At 37.7% G+C, this 18,993-nt stretch overlaps 1 protein-coding gene across 2 annotated transcripts in view; it reads left to right on the top strand.

The window, feature by feature from the left end:
* The window catches only part of Ptprt (protein tyrosine phosphatase receptor type T), a 1,035,616-nt gene that overhangs the window by 825,442 nt on the left and 191,181 nt on the right, over nt 1-18,993 (top strand). For both annotated transcript variants that reach the window (XM_076849097.1, XM_076849096.1), the window contains exon 13: nt 17,132-17,168. In XM_076849097.1, the coding sequence (XP_076705212.1) occupies nt 17,132-17,168 (37 nt within the window). The remainder of the gene's footprint in view (nt 1-17,131; nt 17,169-18,993) is intronic.

The following is an 18,993-nucleotide window of genomic DNA, read 5'->3' as shown; positions in this document are numbered from 1 at the left end:
GTGTCTTCCGGAGTGCTGTTAAATTTTCTTTTCAGTTTCTTGTCTGTTTTATTTTGTTGTTTCTTCGGTGCTAGTGATTGAATCCAGGGCCTGGTAAGTTCTAGGCAATTGTTCTACCACTGAGCTACAAACCCAGCCCTGTTTTCTTGATACTTATTTTCCATATTTCCATTAGACTTATTATTGAATAGTCTCTTTGTTGACATTGTAGTTTGGATTTTTGCTACTATTGTATCCCCGAACCAATGGCTGGCTATATATATGACCACTTTTGACTTTGCACAGAAGTTTTTGTGGATTTTGGTGTGTAGATTCTTATGTGTCTTCTACCCCTTGGTCATTGTTACTGGTAACATTAAAAAGTGTGTACCTTGTTAGGTTTAATGCTTCAGTGGTTGAATTCTTTTTTATAATTTTTTAAAAAATTTAATTAGTGATACATGATAGTAGAATGCACTTATGCACTTTGATATATCATACATAAATGGGGCATAATTTCTCATTTTCCTGATTATACATGTTGTAGAATCCCATTGATCATGCAGTCTGTAATAATGTCTGCTTCTTATTTGGTATCAGAATCACGACTGCTGATTTCTGATTCTTTCATTTGCCATTTACAGTTTCCCCCACTCCTTTATTTTTTATTATTATTTTTAAATATTTTCTAGCTGTCAATGGACCATTATTTTATTGATATGCGGTGCTGAGAATCAAACCCAGTGCCTCACACATGCTAGGCAAGCGCTCTACCACTGAGCCACACGCGCGGCCCCTCTCCTTTATTTCTATCCTTTTGAATAACATTGTTTTAAGTGTTTTGTTACATCAAATAAAATGTGTTTCAGTGCATCATTTTTTTATTGCATTCAAACATCGAGCCATAGTCAAAAGGCCTTTTCTTACACTCAGACGATAAAGGAATCCACTCATAGTTGCTTCTAAATCTTGTGTTGATTTTTAAAATACTTACATTTCTGTCACTGAGTTACATCCCCAGCCCCGTTAAATTTCCATGATACTCATTGTGTATATTCCCGTTAGGTTTATTACAGAAAATTTAATCTTTGTTGCCATTGTAAATGAGATTTTTGCTACCATTATATCTCGGTAAATGCAATCCTAGTAAAATTACTAATAGATTTTTTATAGAGTTGAGGATAGTTTATATGCAGAAGATAGTTGGATTTTGCTTTGTGAGCCAAATTGCGTCCTTTTCATTTTATTATGTGCATTAAACCCATTCACACTTGTTGATAGGACTGACACCGTCGCTCTCCACACCATCACGCGTCTCACATCGTAATCTACCACATTCATGTCGTAATGTGTGCGAGGGGGCTGTCTCTACTCTTTCATTTTAAAATTTAGTGTTTAGGAAGGTTCCTGCTTTGTTCCATTAGTTACCCTTGTTTTATGCGTTTGAATTTCTTTAATCCTCTATTTTCTCATTCATCGTTTTGCTATCTGGTTTTCCAGTTTCACCCATTAACTTTCACCTGTTGTCTTACAATGACAAATGACCTGGTTCTCCTCTCCTCTCTCTCTCTCTCTCTCTCTCTCTCTCTCTCTCTCTCACACACACACACACACACACACACACACACACACACACTTTTTAAAGATCACATCATTTCTCTACTGTCAGAAAATATAACATTATGCATTCTGTTTTCAGCCATGTCCCTACCTCATTTTGCTCCTAGATTAGCAATTACATATACTAAATGCTGGCCATCAATTCTTTCCTCATTTTACACCTCACTCCCATGTACTAGTCATGCACAGGAGTGGGGCTCCGTGGGATAGTCCAGCATACATGCACAGTGCACCCTGATCAGGTCAGGCCAGTCAGCTGTCCCCTCTCCTGACCACTTCTCTCTGTTTGGCGCCTTGGAGCTCCTTCTAGATCTTCATAGAACATGTAACGGGTTATTCTGAACTAGTCACCCTGAACTAGTCCCCAGTGGGGCAGTGGCACCTACTGCTTCTATACCCATCATTCAGCCTTCCCTCTTCCCTGCCCAGACACCCTTCCTGTCTCAAGTAATCACTAGTCTGTATTCAAACAGTCACATGGACTAGTATTTTAATTTCCCCATATGAAAAACAACATGCAGGAATTGTCTGTGTCTGGCTTATTTCACTTAACATAATCTCCTTCAGTTCCATTACTTTTCAGCATATGGCAGCATTCCATGCTTCTCCGTGGCCCCGCAATCCTCCATTGTGTATATATGCCACATTTTCTTTATCCACTCATTTATTGGTGGACACCTGGGATGAATCCGTAACTTGGCTCTTGTGACTAGTGCTACCATAAGCATGGTCATGCAGAAATTTCTCTGACATTCTGATTCCATTTCCTTTGGGATGTATTCCCCGAAGCTAGGTCTTATGGTAGAGCGAGCTTTAATTTTTTTGAGAACCTTCCATATTCTGCACAGTTGCTCTACTAAGTTACATTCCCACCAACAGAATTCCTTTTGCTCCACATCCTTACCAGGTTTTGTTGTCAGCATGGTTTTGGTTTTTATTGGTACACTACAGTTATACCTAGCAGTGGACTTCACTAGGCTATATTTGTGTATGTACATAACACAAATTGATGGACCTCGTTCCCCAGTACATTCCCTTTCTTTCCCCTCATCTGCTCACTCTATTCTACTTACCTGCCTTCTATTATTACTATTTTAATTGCTACATTGCATAAAGGCAGGATTCACTGGTATAATTGTACCTGGACACAGCATCGTTTGGTAGATTTCATACCCCAGTTCTTCCCCATGCGGCCCCCTTGTCCCCTGCAAGCCCCTTCCTTTATTTCCTTGGTCTTCCTTCTGTTTTCATGAGATCCTTCCCCCAACTTTTTTTTTTTAATAACTACAACTTCCTATTTGGGGTGAGTCAAATTTATATTTTTATTTAATTTTTTAATTTGTTCTAATTAGTTATACATGACAGTAGAATACATTTTGACACATCATACATAACTTCTCATTCTTCTGGTTGTACATGATGTAGAATCACACAGGTCATGTAGTCATTATCCAATGTACATTGGATAATAAAGTCTGATTCATTCTATTTTCCTTACTACCGTCATAGCTCCTCCCCTCCTTTCACTCCCCTCTGCCTAATTCAAAGTACTTCTATTCTTCTCTGTCCCCCATCCCCTTGTTGTTAATTAGCATCCACAAATCAGTGAGAGCATTTGGCTTTTGGTTTGGGGGGATTGACTTATTTCACTTAGCATGATATTCTCCAGCTCCATCCATTTACTGGCAAATATCATAATTTCACTCTTCTTTAAAGCTGAGTCATATTCCATTCTGTATATGTACCACATTTTCTTTATCCATTCATCTGCTGAAGGGCATCTAGGTTGGTTCAATAGTTTAGCTATTGTGGATTGAGCTGCTGTAAACATTGATGTGGCTGCATCACTGTAGTACGCTGATTTTTAAGTCCTCTGAGTATAAACTAAGGAGTGGGATAGCTGGGTCAAATGGTGGTTCATTCCAAGTTTTCTGAAGAAAATCTCCATAATGTTTCCCATAATGGTTGCACCAATTTGCAGTCCCATCAGCGATGTCTAAGTGTATCTTTTCCCCCACATCCTCACCAGCATTTATTGTTGTTTGTATTCTTGATAAATTACCATTATGACTAGAGTGAGCTAAAATCTTAGAGTGGTTTTGATTTGCATTTCTCTAATTGCTTGAGTTGTTGATCATTTTTTTCATATATTTGTTGATCAATGATATTTTTTCTTCTGTGAAGTATCTGTTCAGTTCCATTGCCCATTTATTGATTGGGTTATTTGTTTTTTGGTGTTGAGTTTTTTGAGTTCTTTATATATCCTGAAGTTTAATGCTCTATCTCAGATGCATGTGGTAAAGATTTTCTCCCATTCTGTAGGATCTCTGTTCATGTAACTGACTGTTTCCTTTGCTGAGAAGCTTTTTAGTTTGAATCTGTACCATTTTTTGATTCTTGATTTTACTTCTTGTGCTTTTGGGTCTTCTTAAGAAAGTCAATTCCTAAGCTGACATGGTGAATATTTGGGCCTATTTTTTCTTCTATTAGGCATAGAGTCTCTGTTCTAGTGCCTAAGTCTTTGATGCACTTTGAGTTGAGTTTTGTGCAGGGTGAGAGATAGAGGCTTAATTTTATTTTGCTATATAGGGATTTCCAGGTTTCCAGCACAATTTGTTGTAGAGGCTATCTTTTCTCCCTTGAATGTTTTTGGCACCTTTGCCTAGTATGATATAACTGTATTTATGTGGGTTTGTCTCTGTGTCTTCTATTCTGTACCATTGGTCAACCTGTCTGTTTTGGTGCCAATACCATGCCATTTTTGTTTCTATGGCTCTGTTGTATAGTTTAAGGTCTAGTATTGTGATATTTCCTATTTCACTTTTCTTGCTAAGAATTTCATTGGCTATTCTGGGTCTCTTATTTTTCCAAATAAATTTCATGATTGCTTTTTCCTATTTCTATAAGAATGGCTTTGGGATTTTAATAGAAATTACATTCAATCTATATATACTTTTGGTAGTAAGGCCATTTTGACAATATTAATTATGTCTATCCAAGAGCATGGGAGATCTTTCCGTCTTCTAAGGTCTTCAATTTCTTTAGTGTTCTATAGTTTTCATTGTAGAGGTCTTTAACATGTTTGTTAGATTGATTCCCAAGTATTTCATTTTTAAGGCTATTGTGAATGGGGTAGTTTTCCTAATTTCTCTTTCCATGGATTCATCACTGATGTATAGGAAGGTGTTTGATTTATGAGTGTTAGTTTTATATCCTGCTATTTTGCAGAGTTAATTTATTAGTTCTAAAAGTTTTCTGCTGAACATTTTTGGATTTTCTAAATACAGAATCATGTCATCAGAAAATAGTGATAGTCTGAGCTCTTCTTTTCCTGTTTGTATCCCTTTAATTTCTTTTGTCTGTCTAATTGATCTGGCTAGAGTTTCCAGGACTATGTTGAATAGAACTGTCTTGTTCCAGTTTTCAGAGGGAATGATTTCAAAATTTTTCTCGATTTAGAATGATGTTGGCCTTGGATTTAGCATAGAAAGTTTTTACAGTGTTGAGGTATGTTCCTACTAGCCCTAGTTTTTCTAGTGTTTTGAACATGAAGATGTGCTGTATTTTGTCAAATGCTTTTTCTGTAACTATTGAGATGAGATCATCCCCTTAAAAAAAATTCATTTGGGCTGGGGTTGTGCCTCAGAGGTAGAGTTCTCGCCTAGCATGCATGAGGCACTGGGTTCAGTCCTCAGCACAACATAAAATAAAATAAAGGCATTGTGTCCACCTATAAAAATTATTTTAAAAGTTCCTTTCTCTTTTTCATATATGAGAGAAAATATTCAACCCTTGATTTTGTGAGTTTGGCTTATTTCACTTAGTATGATGTTCCCCAGTTCCACCCATTTACCAGCAAATGACATAATTTCCTTCTTCTTTATGTCTGAGTAAATGCTATGAGCACCTGGGCTGTTTCTTTAATTTGGCTATTGTGGATTGTGCTGCTTTAAACATTGGTATGCATGCATCACTATAATGTGCTGATTTTAGTTCTTTTGGATATATACAAAGGAGCAGTATGCCTGGATTGTATGGTGGTTCCATTCTTAGACTTTTGAGTAATCTCCATACTGCTTTCTAAAGTGACTGTATTCATTTGGAGTCCCATCAACAATGTGCAAGCGTATCTTCCCCATCGTACACATCCTTGCAAGTCATTGTTATTTACATTCTTGATAACTGCCACCCTGACTGAAGTGATAGGGAATCTCAGCATAGTTTTGATTTGTATTTTCCTAATTGCTAAGGATATTGAGCATATTTTCATATATTTGTTGGCTATTTGTATTTCTTCTCTTGAGAAGTGTCCATTCGGGTCCTTCACCCATTTTTAAATTGGATTACTTGTGGTCTTACTGTTAAGTTTTTGAGATCCTTATATTTTCCAGATATCAATCCTTTGTTAGGTGAATATTTGGCAAATATTTCCTCTCATTATGTAGGTTGTCTGCTCATGCTGTTGAGTGTTTCTTACTTGTGCAGAAGTTTCTCAGTGTGATATGATACCAGTTTTCTATTCTTGCTTTTGCTTCTTGTGTTTTGGGACTCATATCCAAAATATCATTACCTACCTTGATTTGTTGAAGGGTTTTGTGTGTTTTCTTCTACTAGTTTCATAGTATCAGACCTTGATTTAGGTCTTTGACCCATGTTGAATTGATTTTCATACAGGATGAGAGGTAGGGATTGAGTTTCATTATTCTGCACATGTGTATACAGTTTTTCCAGTGCCATTTATTGAAGAGACTGTCCTTTTTACCATGTATGTTTTTGATGCCTTTATCAAGAATCAGTTGACTTGAGATGCGTAGGTTTAGCTGGGGTTTCTATTCTGTATTTTTGATCTATCTGTCCATTTTTTTTTTTTTTTTTTGCCATTACTGTGTCTCTGTAATGTCTTGAAATTAGCAATTGTGATATCCCCAGCTTTATTTCTTTCATTCAAGATTGCTTTCTCTATTTGGACTCTTTTGTCTTCCATATGAATTTTGGGATTTTCTTCTAGTTCTAGAAAGAACGCCATTGATATTTTGACAGGAATTGCACTGAATCTATAAATCTCTTTGGATAGCATGGACCTTTTAACAATATTCATTCTTCCAATCCACGAAGATGGGAGGTTTTACTACATTTTTGTGACATTTTTAATTTCTTTCATCAGTGTTTTGTGACTTTCATCGTAGAGGTCTTTCACTTCCTTGGGTAACTGTTTTCCTAGGTATTTTGTGGGGTTTTTGTATCTATTGCAAACGGAGTTGCTTTCATGATTTCTTTCTCAGAAAATTAATTATTACTGTATAAAACTGCTACTGGTATTTTTTGGTGTTGATTTTGTATCCTGCAGCTTTATTCTATTTGTTTATCAGTTCTAACAGTCCTTTGGTGGATTCTTGAGATTTTTCTCTATAAAGAATCGTATTATCTATACACATGGATAAATTGACTATCTCCTTTCCTATTTGTTAATGCTTTTTTCCAAAGCAGTATATTTTTTCTTTTTTTTCACATTTTTATTGGTGCATTTTAATTGCACCTAATTGTATGTTTTTTTTTAATTTCTTTATCTTGTATAATTTTTCTGGCTAAAATTTTCAGCCCAATATTGAATAACAGAGGTGAGAGCAGGCACCCTTGTCTTGTTATAGATCTTAGAGGAAACACTTTCAGCTTTTCCCTGCTCTGAATGATGTCAGCTGTTTGTCATACATGGCCTTTATTTTGTTGAGGTATGATCCTTCTATGCCTAATTTGTTCAGGGATTTTATTACAAAGGGATGTTGAATTTTATCAGATACCTTTTCTACATCTATTGAAATGGTCATATGATTTTATACACCATTTTGTTTTTGTGATGCATTATATTTATCGATGTGCATATGTTTGAATCATTATTGGATACCTGGGATAAGTTCACCTTGATCATGGTGAATTTTCTTTTTGATATGTTGTTGGATTCTATTTTCTTGTATTTTGAGAATTTTTGCATATATATTCATTAAGAATGTTCATCAATATTTTTCTTTTTTGTTGTTGTTGTGTCCTTGTATGGGAGATCAGCCAGATAAGAACTTAATAAAGAAACATTAGCATGAAGTTATAATATAGGTTGAATAGACCTAACAGAAGTGTATGATTATTTCGTCCAGCAGCTACAGAATATACATTTTTTTATCAGCATATGGAAAATTCCCTAGAATAGACTATCTATTAGGCCACAAAACAAGTCTTGACATTTTTAAAAAATTTTCAATCATATCCTGTATCATTTCTGACAGTGGAATAAAACTGGAAATAAATAACAAAAGAAACTTACAAATTTTACAAATACATGGAGAATGCACAACATACTTTTGAACAAATATAGATTTATTGAAAAAATCAAAAGGAAAATTTAAAAATTTCTCAAAACAAGTGAAACTGGGAACATAGCATACTCAAACTTCCGGGATATGGCAAGCCATTACTAAGAGGGGATTTTATAAGACTAAGCACCAACAGTAAAAAAAAAAAAAAAAAAAAACAAGAAAGATTTCTGATAAATAAACTGACAGTGCATCTCAAGGACCAATGAAAATAACACAAACCAAACCCAAGGTTAGTAGAAGGAAAGAAACTCCAAAGATCAAAGCAGAAATAAATGAAATAGACTTGAAAAAAAAAAGTACAGAAGTTCAATGAAACAAGTTGGTATTTTGAAAAAAAAAAAGGTTAAAAAAAGTCAATAAACTCTTAGCAACACTAAGCAAGAGGAAAGGAGAGAGAAGACCCAAATAAATAAAATAAATATGAAAAGGAGACATTAACACCCAAGCCATAGAAATACAAAGGATCATTAGGAACTATTATGAACAAGTCAACACTAACAAACTAGAAAACCTGGAAGAAACGAATACACTTCTGAACACTTATAACCTACCAAAATGGAACTCAAGGGTGGAAAGTGGAGGGACCTGAATTGCCAAACATAAGTAAAGAGATTGAATCAGTAACTTAAAAAGTATTTAAAAGTTTCCCAACAGGTCCAGGACTAGATGATTTCACTGATGAATTTTACCAGTTTTTAAAGATCTAACACCAATTCTTCTCAGACTATTCCAAAAGAATTGAAAGGTAGAGAGTCATTCCAAACTGGTTCTATAAGGTCAGAATGACACGACACCCATCCTTTTGTTGAAGTTCTCTAAGTCATATCTATTTTGGATGAAATTTATCTTTTATAAGTTCCTCAAAAAAAAATCACTCCTAAAGTTTTCCTCAAGAACAGAATTACTGAATTCATGCCTCATAACTACAGTTATTTCCTGTGTTTTTGAATGTTGGAGGCAATTTTTGTGTATCTTTGTTCTTTGAAAAATGCATAGCTATCTATGTTTCAAGTTTTCTTAGAACTTCTTGAACATGCTTCTTCATTGTTTGCTTTTGTATTGTGCTTGAGAAGTCTCAGGATAGTCTAATTCCCTTGTCTGTATGAATTATGTGACACTTTTGCTTAGAGGCCTTGGGGATTTTTAAAAATTTAATAGTTTTGCTAGGCTATGTCCTGGATTTGATCTTTTCCAGTCAATTTCCCTCAGGACTCTACATATTGGTTCAGTAAGTAGGCTCAGGGCTGTTACCTCCAATATTTTTTCTTGGATTATTGTTGTCGATCTCTACCTATACAATTGTCCTGCCTTCTCAATGATTTCAGTTATATATATGTTGTATCTTCTTTGTCTGACTTTTAAACCACTTTTCACTGGTCCCTGATATTTTTTTTTCTTTATCTTGTTTTCATTGGCTTGCTGTTTTTCTCTTTTTATTCAGTGCTCCCATTAAATTGTTCCTTTGTAATTTGGTCTTCATTTTGGATTGTAGTGTTTTTCTTTCATTTCTCTTCCAAAGTGAATCAACTCTTTATTTTTTCCTGATTTTTTTGAAAATACATTTCAGTTTTAAACTTGTACATTTCTAAATAAAATTCTTTCAAGATGGTGAATTCCACTTGAGTATTTGTGTTGCTTCTGTTTTCTTCCTTTTCATGATTATGTTCCTGGTGGGTGGGGAGGGGTCTCTTCTCACCATGTGTGATGCCTTGACTTTTATTTTTTTTTATACAATAGCTATATTAGGCTCCTCCCATGTTTTAATATTATAGATTTAAGTTAGTTACAAAATTCCCAGTTCAAAATCATTCTGTCTGTTCTGACGGGGTTATGAAGTGCAATGTATTTTAATAGGTGGCTTTTTTGTAGCAGGGTGGGGGTGGGTGTAAGTTCTGACTCCCTGTTGTTCTTTGTTCTCCTTTGGCATCCTAAAATCCACCCTGCCGCCGACATTACTCTTTTCCCCTTCAGCATCCAGTCTCCTGAAGTTACTTCTTCTTTTTGCCTTCTTTGTACCCAATAGCAATACCTATTGAAGTTTGATACCTTGGGTTAAGGTGCCTAGGAGTTCTTCTTTCCCTGGACTCCTCCCTTTGATGAACCAGGATTTACATTTTTCACACATTCACACGTGGTATAGATGTTGTCTTTCTGGAGCACATTCTAACTCAGTCATATGCCCTCTACTAGCTTCCCTTTTCTTTCTTCCAAATGGCATTTCCATATATGCTCTCCACAGAGGCTTATATTGAGAACTTTAAAGATATTTCTTTCATAATTAGCTCTTATATTTTTACCAACAAGGACTCTGAAGTTTTGAGATTTCTCTGTGTATGGTTTATGCTGAGGATGTAGATTTCATATTATTTGCCTTTTTATTTTTTTATTGCTTTCCTGTGCTGTTTTTGAAGAATATGTGGGAAGGTTTGATGTTAGACACTTCTCTTTTCCATCTTGAATTTCTGACTGTTCAGAGTCCTGTGTCAAGTCAAAACAGAATTTCTCTATAACACAAGTGGCTTAGCTTCTTTTCCAAAATAGAGTGTGCCTGCTTGCAGCCCTAGGAAGTAGGCAAATGGGAAAGGGGTGCTTTCCTACAGATAACCACAGAAAAGAAGTCCACTTGCTTAAAGGTTACTTTGTATTTTAGCCTGGCTTACCATCTGTATAATCTTGGAAAATGTCATTTAATTTTGTCCCATGAGAAATAAAAAGAATGAGCATGGTGATATTCACCTCACACCCTTGTTTATAAGTATGGGAAAACCTAAAATATGCAGGCCAGGTAATTTTTGAAACAGGACCCTCCTCTTTATTTTATCTCCTTGGTTCTTTTTCCCAGGGAATGGGACAAGATAAGTGAGTGGATCTCACCACAGAAACACTGTGGGGATCTTTGCAATGCAGAAAAGTCAAGGGCAGGCAGGCTGGAGGAATTGTAGGCAGAGACCCGAGTCGGAAGCCCAGACTGATGCATAGGCATGGGGCAAGGCAGCAAGTGGGAGAGCTCCGGGGTCAAACATCCCACAGGTAGTGAGAGGCTGGGGCACATCAGTGTGGTCACTCTCCTGTTCAAGCCTCCACCCTCCTTTGGCTAGACTACCCACCACCCTCTTCCTATCAGTTAGTTTCTTTTTCACTCTAAGTGTATTCTGTATACAAAAGCCTCTATGTCTTAAAAACAGAAATCTTAAATTTGTTTTCCTGCCTATTTAAATGACTCTTAAAATAGCCTCTCTTTCCTCTTAAAATATAGACCAAAATACTATAGTAGAAAAGACTCCACCAGGTTTGTATCTCTAGCTTCCTCTCACATCATGGCCCGAGTAATTCATTACAGTTATAGCCTTACCAGACTTCTTTATGTCTTCCACAAACCATGCATTTTCCTACTTCCAGGCCTTTGCACATATGTTTCTGAGTCTGGGACAAGCTTCCCTGACACTTCATATGTCTAACTCCTGCTTGTCTCCCAGGTGGCAGATTAAATGGTCTTCCTTAAAGCCCTGGACTGCCCCCTCCACACCATCTTCTCTATATGCACAGGGCACCCAGGTCTTCTCCATTTCTATTGCTTATTGCAACTTGTAATTAGATATTTATTTCATATTCCTCTAATGTTTGTCCTGCAAGGACAGGGACCATTCTATTTTGCTCATTCTTGTAACCCTAGTACTCAACACAATGCCCAGCACATAAAGATAGTTCAATAACTATCTTCAATGGCTGACTGGATTATAATGAAAAAGGATCAAGTAGGCTATTAGGGTTCTCAAGTCTTAGGAAAAGATTTAAGTCATGAGCAAAAAGTAACTGGGAAAACTCTAGAAGGACCCCAGAGTGAAGGCGAAATGCCATCATATTACCTGGGGAAGCTCAGTCTTAGAGAAGAAAAAGGCACAAATTGGGGTAACTGGGAAGAACTATTTGAAAACTATGGAATTGAGGGTAAATCCCTATCCTATGAAGTGAGGAATCTAATGGGAAAGTCAAATGAGAATCACAAGGTACCCAGGGCTTATTGATCAGGTCAGCAGTACAAATTAACCTAACTCCTTCTGGATGATACACAGCAGATATAGAAACCCTTGAAGCCTTAGACACTCCCATGTGAGCTCTTCATTTGAAGAGTCATCCTACAATTTTAGTATAATTGAAGGATGGATTTATGGATAAGTTAGTCTTGGGCCTATCCTAAAATGGAGGTAATCAGTTGGCCCAGGTATAAGGCATTCTTGAAAATAAAGTAGGTATAGCTTTTTTTTTTTTTTTTTTTTTTTTTTTTTGCAGGGATGGGGGCAAGGATTGAACCCCAGGGGCACTTAACCACGGAGCCCCATCCCTAGCCCTTTTTAGTTTTTATTAGTTGCTTAGACCTCATTAAATTGCTGAGGCTGGCTTTGAACTTACAATCCTCCTGCCTCTGAGTTGCTGGGATTACAGGCTTGCACCCCTGTGCCCAGCTAAGTAGATGTAGCTTTTTAAAACAACTCTATGCATGGGAAAATGTGTTATGGAGTGGTATCAAGAAAACAGAATCCTGAAAAAGAAACGTGCCAGTAGCTGGGACCAGATTCAACACTGAAGCACAACTTTACAATGCCCTGCCTCTCTACCCCTTACTCTGTCATTTGATTGATGAGGAACCTGATCCACAGAGGGGTATGGTGACTTGCTGAGTCCTGCACAGCACTGGCAGAGGCTTGAGTAGAAGCAGCAAGTCTCAACAGAAGCACAATAGTAATAGACACTCTGTTCTACCCCCAGTTGATGGATACCTGTGTGCAGATTTTCAACTCTGGAGCAAGAAGTGAAACAGGAGTGAGGTTGAAATGGGAAGGAAATGAAACTGGATTGCACTGTCCCAGCATGTATCATAGTCCTAGAAGTAGGCATAGTTCAAGTACAACAGAAAATACACCATTTTTCCCTGTTCCCGGAAGCCTTATATAATCAGAGCACAAAGAAAGGATTCATTTCCTGCTTGTTGATCTGATCGGGGACTTTGGACATATGCACGCTAGCCAGACCTCCTGTTGACAGAATTCAGAGTCCAGCGTATCTCCGACTTGCTTGCTGACAACTCAGTTACCCAGAAGGTCAAGAGAGTGACTCGGGGCTTTGTTATTCTGGGCCTGATTCTAACCAACAGAGACAGATTGCTTCTGGGATTCAAGTGGCCAGGAACACAGAAGAAAGTGGCCATGTCACTCTCATGTTCAGAGTCAGGAAGACTTCAGCCTAATCAGACCCGTGCTCTAGATTATAGAAGAACAGGCTCTGCACAGTGTGGAGTAGAAAGGGTGGTGTGAGTACTGTCTGTGCCCGAAACTCTGGAAGGCAGGATGATTCTAAGGAGCATTAGCAACTTCTCACAAACAATATGATGAGCAGGAGAGGAAGGAGGAGAGCCCGTTACAGGTATCCCAGGTTCCCTTCAGTGTGGCTACGTTTTAGAGAACATTCCCACAGGAGGGAGGTTAGTGTTCACTTCTGTGGGAGGAAATGACTAGAAGGGACCTGAAGGAGACTTTTGAGACATTGGTTGTGTTGGGTATTTTGACCAGGGTGCTGGTCATAGGGGTGGGTTTCCTTGGTGGGAAATTTGTCAATCTGTATTTAAGATTAGTATAATTGGCTTGTCTCTATATATATATATGTTATACTTCAAATTGACAGTGCAGCAATTATTAAGATTTAGTATAACTCCTTCAGAATTTCTTTTTTTAAGTGCTTAGATCTACATATTAGTTGTAATATAAAATAGTGCTTTGCTCTATTCATTTAGTATTTTCTATTAATATACCATTCCCCGTTATCACAGGGCACAGCCCAGCTTCATAATATTCCATTGTGCCAGGCACGTGGCACATGACTTTGATCCCAGATATTCAGGAGGCTGAGGCAAGGAGGATCACAAGTTCAAAACCAGCTTTGGCAACTTAGTGAGATCCTTTCTCAAAATTAAAAAAAAAAAAAAGAAATGTGAAAACGGGACTTGGGATATAGCTTAGTGGTAGAGCTCTCTTAGTTCAATCCTCAGTAACACTAATAAGTAATTTAAAACCATAATAATCCCTTGTATAGATAGACCAAAGTTTCCTTTATCATGCCCCTATGGTTAGACAAATACATTGCTCCTGGTTTTATAAGAACAGTAGAACCAACATTTTGGACTAGAAATCCTTTTCTACGTTCAAGGTTATTTGCTTGAGAATATGTTGGTGTAGAGAGATTAGATGGAATCTCTTTAAAGTTAAGGTACAATAATTGACTCTGTATTCAGGGGTGCAGAATTCATGCATATAGAGAGCTGACTTAAGAGGCCTGAGCATCTGTGGCTTTGGGTATCTAGGAGGTTCCTGGAACCCGTCCCTCTTAGATACCAAGGATGGCTATATTGACAAATTACTCCAGTGGTCTTGACCTCATCAAACATTTGCTCACCACTATATTCAACAATCCTGCACAGAACTGGCAAGTTTCCTAATATCAGATGCAAAACCTCCTTCTTTTCCACAGAGGTGAAATGGGAGAGCTTTCTGATCATCTCTAGTCTCTCCACATCTCTCTGCACCTCTGTGCAGTTTCTCAGAGATGGTCTCTGTGATGATGGTCCACTGTTTGAAGGCCTTCGGTTTTCTGGGGTTTATTTAGCCAAAGCTGAGAATTGAACAGCAATGGGAGTGAAGAACCTTGCTCTTTCTCCAGACATTAAAACAAAGTAACCCACTTGCTTACTTTGATCATCGTCTGCAAGTTTTAATCCATTTATGACTTAGGCTTTTTTGGATATCACACTGAGGAAGTTCCACTTTATTTTTCTATTTTCTTTCAGTCATTTTATTTCTATCTTCTGGGTATGTTCTTTTATTTTAAAAAAGCTTTTTCTTGAAGTAAAACAGGGTTGAAATTTAATATGAACATCTCATACTTCATATGTTTGAACCATAGTTTGTCATATTTTTTAAGATTTCTGATTTTTCTCTTTTATAAAATGAAACAATTACTTGTTTTAAAAGGGTCATTTTCATCATGATTAAAAGGAAGAAAAGAAACACTTGATCCAAAGAACAAGTCGTGCCAACCAACCTAGCCTTCTTTAAGAGTGTTCCTAAGCCGCTGGGTTAGGGAAATGCAAAAGACAGAGTACCTGCATCTGAAATGAATTTGACCCTCTTCTTAAGATATTATTGTGGAAAAATACAGGGCATAAGCAATTGAGCCACTGAGGAGATGTGATTGCATAAGCAATCAGATATTTGGTAACTAGTTTGTTCAAAGATTCTGAATGTCAACAGGGATGAAGGATTTCAGTATGTGCCACAGAGTTCTACCACTGGCATTTTTGAGGTTACTACTTACATTATTGATCTGGATAAAAATTAGAAAAACATTTCCCCAAATTTGTAGCGGGTAGAGAATATGATGATAGGCTATAGGAATCAGATCAATGAAGATGGAACTCATTGGTGGTAAATATGATTCTATACTTGGGTTAGGATGTTGTTGGCTATATTTCTAGAAGCCCAGTACAAGAAAGGGAAACCGTGATAGAGCAGGCAATCCTATGGTGACAAGACCACATATCGACTGATGCTCCCTGTTCTAGTCACTGCATGTTGAGAGGGACAAATACAAGATCTCTCAGCATAAGTAGATAGGATGGTTCAAAAGATGAAACTCTTATGAGGTTTGCTGAGAAGAACATTAAAGAACCTGAGAACCAGCTTTCAGTATCCAGACATGCTTCATGCATAAGGAAAGACTTTCTGTGCAGTCAGAGGAACTGGGATTGAGACCACTGGGAACAATTATGAGACACCATTTCTCACAGTCAGAAGTATAACTAGGTAGAATAGACTCTGATTTCCATGTTACCATTTCTTCCCTACTTCTGGGTGCATGGAAGATTCTATCTCCCCACCTCACTGAAATGCAGCACAGCCATGTGACTGGTTCTAACAAGTTAAGCTTGAGTAGAAATGAGAGTGTCACTTCTGTCCCAAAGCATTTGATTGTCAGAGCTTGACTCTTAGCGCTTTTTCCCCTGGGATCACAATGGAGGCACCAACCTTGGTTTCTGGGTGATTATAATGATTAGAGAATCCCCAACCCCAACCTTCAGACCCAAACACAGACATGCAGTTTGAGTAGAAAAGAAATCTTGCTGTTTCCAGCTGTTGAAGTCTGTGGGTTTTGTTACTGCAGCATAACATTTTCTAGCCTGATTAACACAAGTGCCTCCAAGACATAGCGGTTTCTTCTGAGTGGTGGGCAGAATAATAAGCACTGGATTATTGAGAAATTAATGATTTAAAGCCTTACCAAAAGTTATCGATTTGGATAATTTTTTTTTTTTGCATTTTTTGCTTTTATTTTCATTGTCACATTGCATTCATATAGCTGTTGGGGTTATAATTTAGTCAACTGGAACTTTCAACTGGCTCCTAAGCCTCTTAGGAAATGAATCCCAGTAAATTAAGTTGACTCTCTGCCTGAGCACACTTTTCTGTAACTCCATGGCACAACCAGTAACACCACAGATTTATGGATCCTGTCATTTGGGGAACAGCCAACAATAACTAGATAGTTCACCCCAAAGAGATTCTATAGCCACACAAACACTCAGGCAATGTTATCTATGACAGCTGTGAGGTCCACCAGAGAGCTCAGGGCCAAAGTGACTTTCTGGACATGAACTCTGTAGTTTTATTCTTACTTGTTTCATATAGATGGGGCTCTTTCAAAGTACCCCTTCAAATCCGTGCACTTAGATATACTGTTGCCTATAACAAGGTTTCCCAAGGAGTCCCTGGCTCCAGTTGCTAATTCATGCACTTAAACAAAGAACACCACACACCACAACATGCCCATTAAGTATAGTTAAAGATTTAAGGTTCTGGGAAGTATGTGAAATGTAGTTCTGTCTGGGGAAGCAAACAGCACAGCATATGTTCCAAGCCTGAAAAGAAATAAAAAGATGGAATTAAAAGGTGATCCCAATGAGAAAAATATATGGAAAGGACAAATTTTAAATTATAATTAAAAATACATATGCATGCATATGTATATGTACAAATAGATATGTATATTTTTCTTTATATAACAATCTTATATAACCAACAACCAATTAACTGGTGCCTCATTTTTGTTGTTCACAGGAGACCAAAATCAACTGTGTTCGTCTGGCTACAAAAGGTATGTTGATGTGTCCTTGTCTGTCTTTAGCAATGCAAGTGTCTCTCCCTCTAGCCACAAAGGGAAAGTTTAGGCAACATTGCCCCTCCCTAAAGAAAGGAAAGAAGAAAAGTTCTTTTCATTGGGTCATTGCACTAGACCATACATTCTAAGTATATTTTAGTAGAATTGTGCCTACAGCAAAAAACTCAAAACATATGTACTGAATAGATGGATGGATGGATGGATAGATGGATGGATGGATGGATAGATGGATGGATGGATGGATGGATCAACAGATGGACTGGTACATTATTCAGTGAAGTGATGAATATAAATCATCTCAGATATTCTTCTGCTCTACATCTTCATTGTATTTGGGTCTATGTTTATGTGGGTGTTTTACTTTAAGCTTGTCAATTAGCCCCATCTCTTGGGTTTTGTACTGTGTTCAATTGGTATATGGCTTTCAAATATGAGGTGATTAGTGTTGGTGCCTTTAATAATGAGAAAACAAACACTGCATTGTTATGTAGTTGGCATTTTCAACACTTATCCCCAAAAATGAAGACAGCATTGTTCAGGCTCATCACTTTTGTTTTCCTAATTATAATTGAATTGCCTGGCTCCTTCAATTGGTACATGTTTCTGTTTATTACTCTTTTTAAAAAACAAAATCAATGAATGGTTTGCTATCATTTAACCTATTACAAGGTTGAATGGTTAGAAATCAGGTTTATCTTTTTTCTATGGAATTGATATTTTTAACAGCAGCTCACCCCCATCACCCTACTCACATACCAGAATTGGATTCTGTTCCTTGCATTTACTCACAGCATACAGAGCTTCATAGATTGCTTCCAAGGATATAATAATTATAAATATAAATAGACATATAATCATAAAAGTAAAACAGTAGACAAGGGCAGTGACTCGCATGTCTGCGTCTGTGTATGTGAATGTGTATACATGTATGCCCACGTACAGAGGCAAACACGTGGGAGGCAGTGACAGACAGTGGAGAGGAAGAGAGAAAATACCACACAGCTCTTTGACACAGCATGCACCAAGACCCAACACACATGACTTATTTAACATTCAAGAAAGTCAACTCAATACGTAGGCACCCGAGGGAAGAGGCAGGAGGATGGGGAAGACGGAAATACTAAGGCTGACTATGCAAAGAAGTCATCCTGATTTTACATAAGTCATAGCGACGGGCATGGCCCTAACTTCTCTCTCTCTCTCAGAAACACAGTTATTAGACGGAAAGAGATAAAATACTCTTTGTGAGGCAAGGAGTGTTGATGACCTGCAGAAAAGGTGTCACAAATCACAGTCTTCAGCAGACTTTTCCTCTGAAGAAAACAGATAATGCAGAAGGAAGAACACCATCGATTGGGTAGCACCGGGGCTCTGGAGGCAGCTGGGAGTCTGCACCAGGCCCCCAAAAGTGAGGCCGGAAGGGCAGAAACATGATGATACCTGTCGCTCTCCAGTAGCTTTTGACCTGTAGACAAGGGCGGGGTTGCTGAGACTTCTCTGCTCTCCAGGGGATTCTTAGGATATCCTCTGTGACCTAGGCCTTCCTAAATGGTATCTTGCTGGGTCATGTTTTCTGACCCGAGAACTGGGAACACATGACCTGTCAAGCAATCCCCTACACATGAGAATCATGAGAGCATGTCTGAAATTATACTTCCATGCAAGTTTTAGAGCCACCGTCCTCAGAGGCATCGAGGCCCACCATGGTGGCATCTCCACAGTGACGCTGCTCGACTGTGGGGAGTTGCAGGGTCCTTTTAAGACCTAGAGCAGAAAATCCCTCTACCTCTCCTTAGCACAA

The sequence above is a fragment of the Callospermophilus lateralis genome, chromosome 3 (genome assembly GCF_048772815.1).
Source record: "Callospermophilus lateralis isolate mCalLat2 chromosome 3, mCalLat2.hap1, whole genome shotgun sequence".
Taxonomy (NCBI): domain Eukaryota; kingdom Metazoa; phylum Chordata; class Mammalia; order Rodentia; family Sciuridae; genus Callospermophilus; species Callospermophilus lateralis.
This window is presented reverse-complemented; position numbering and strand designations above follow the sequence as displayed.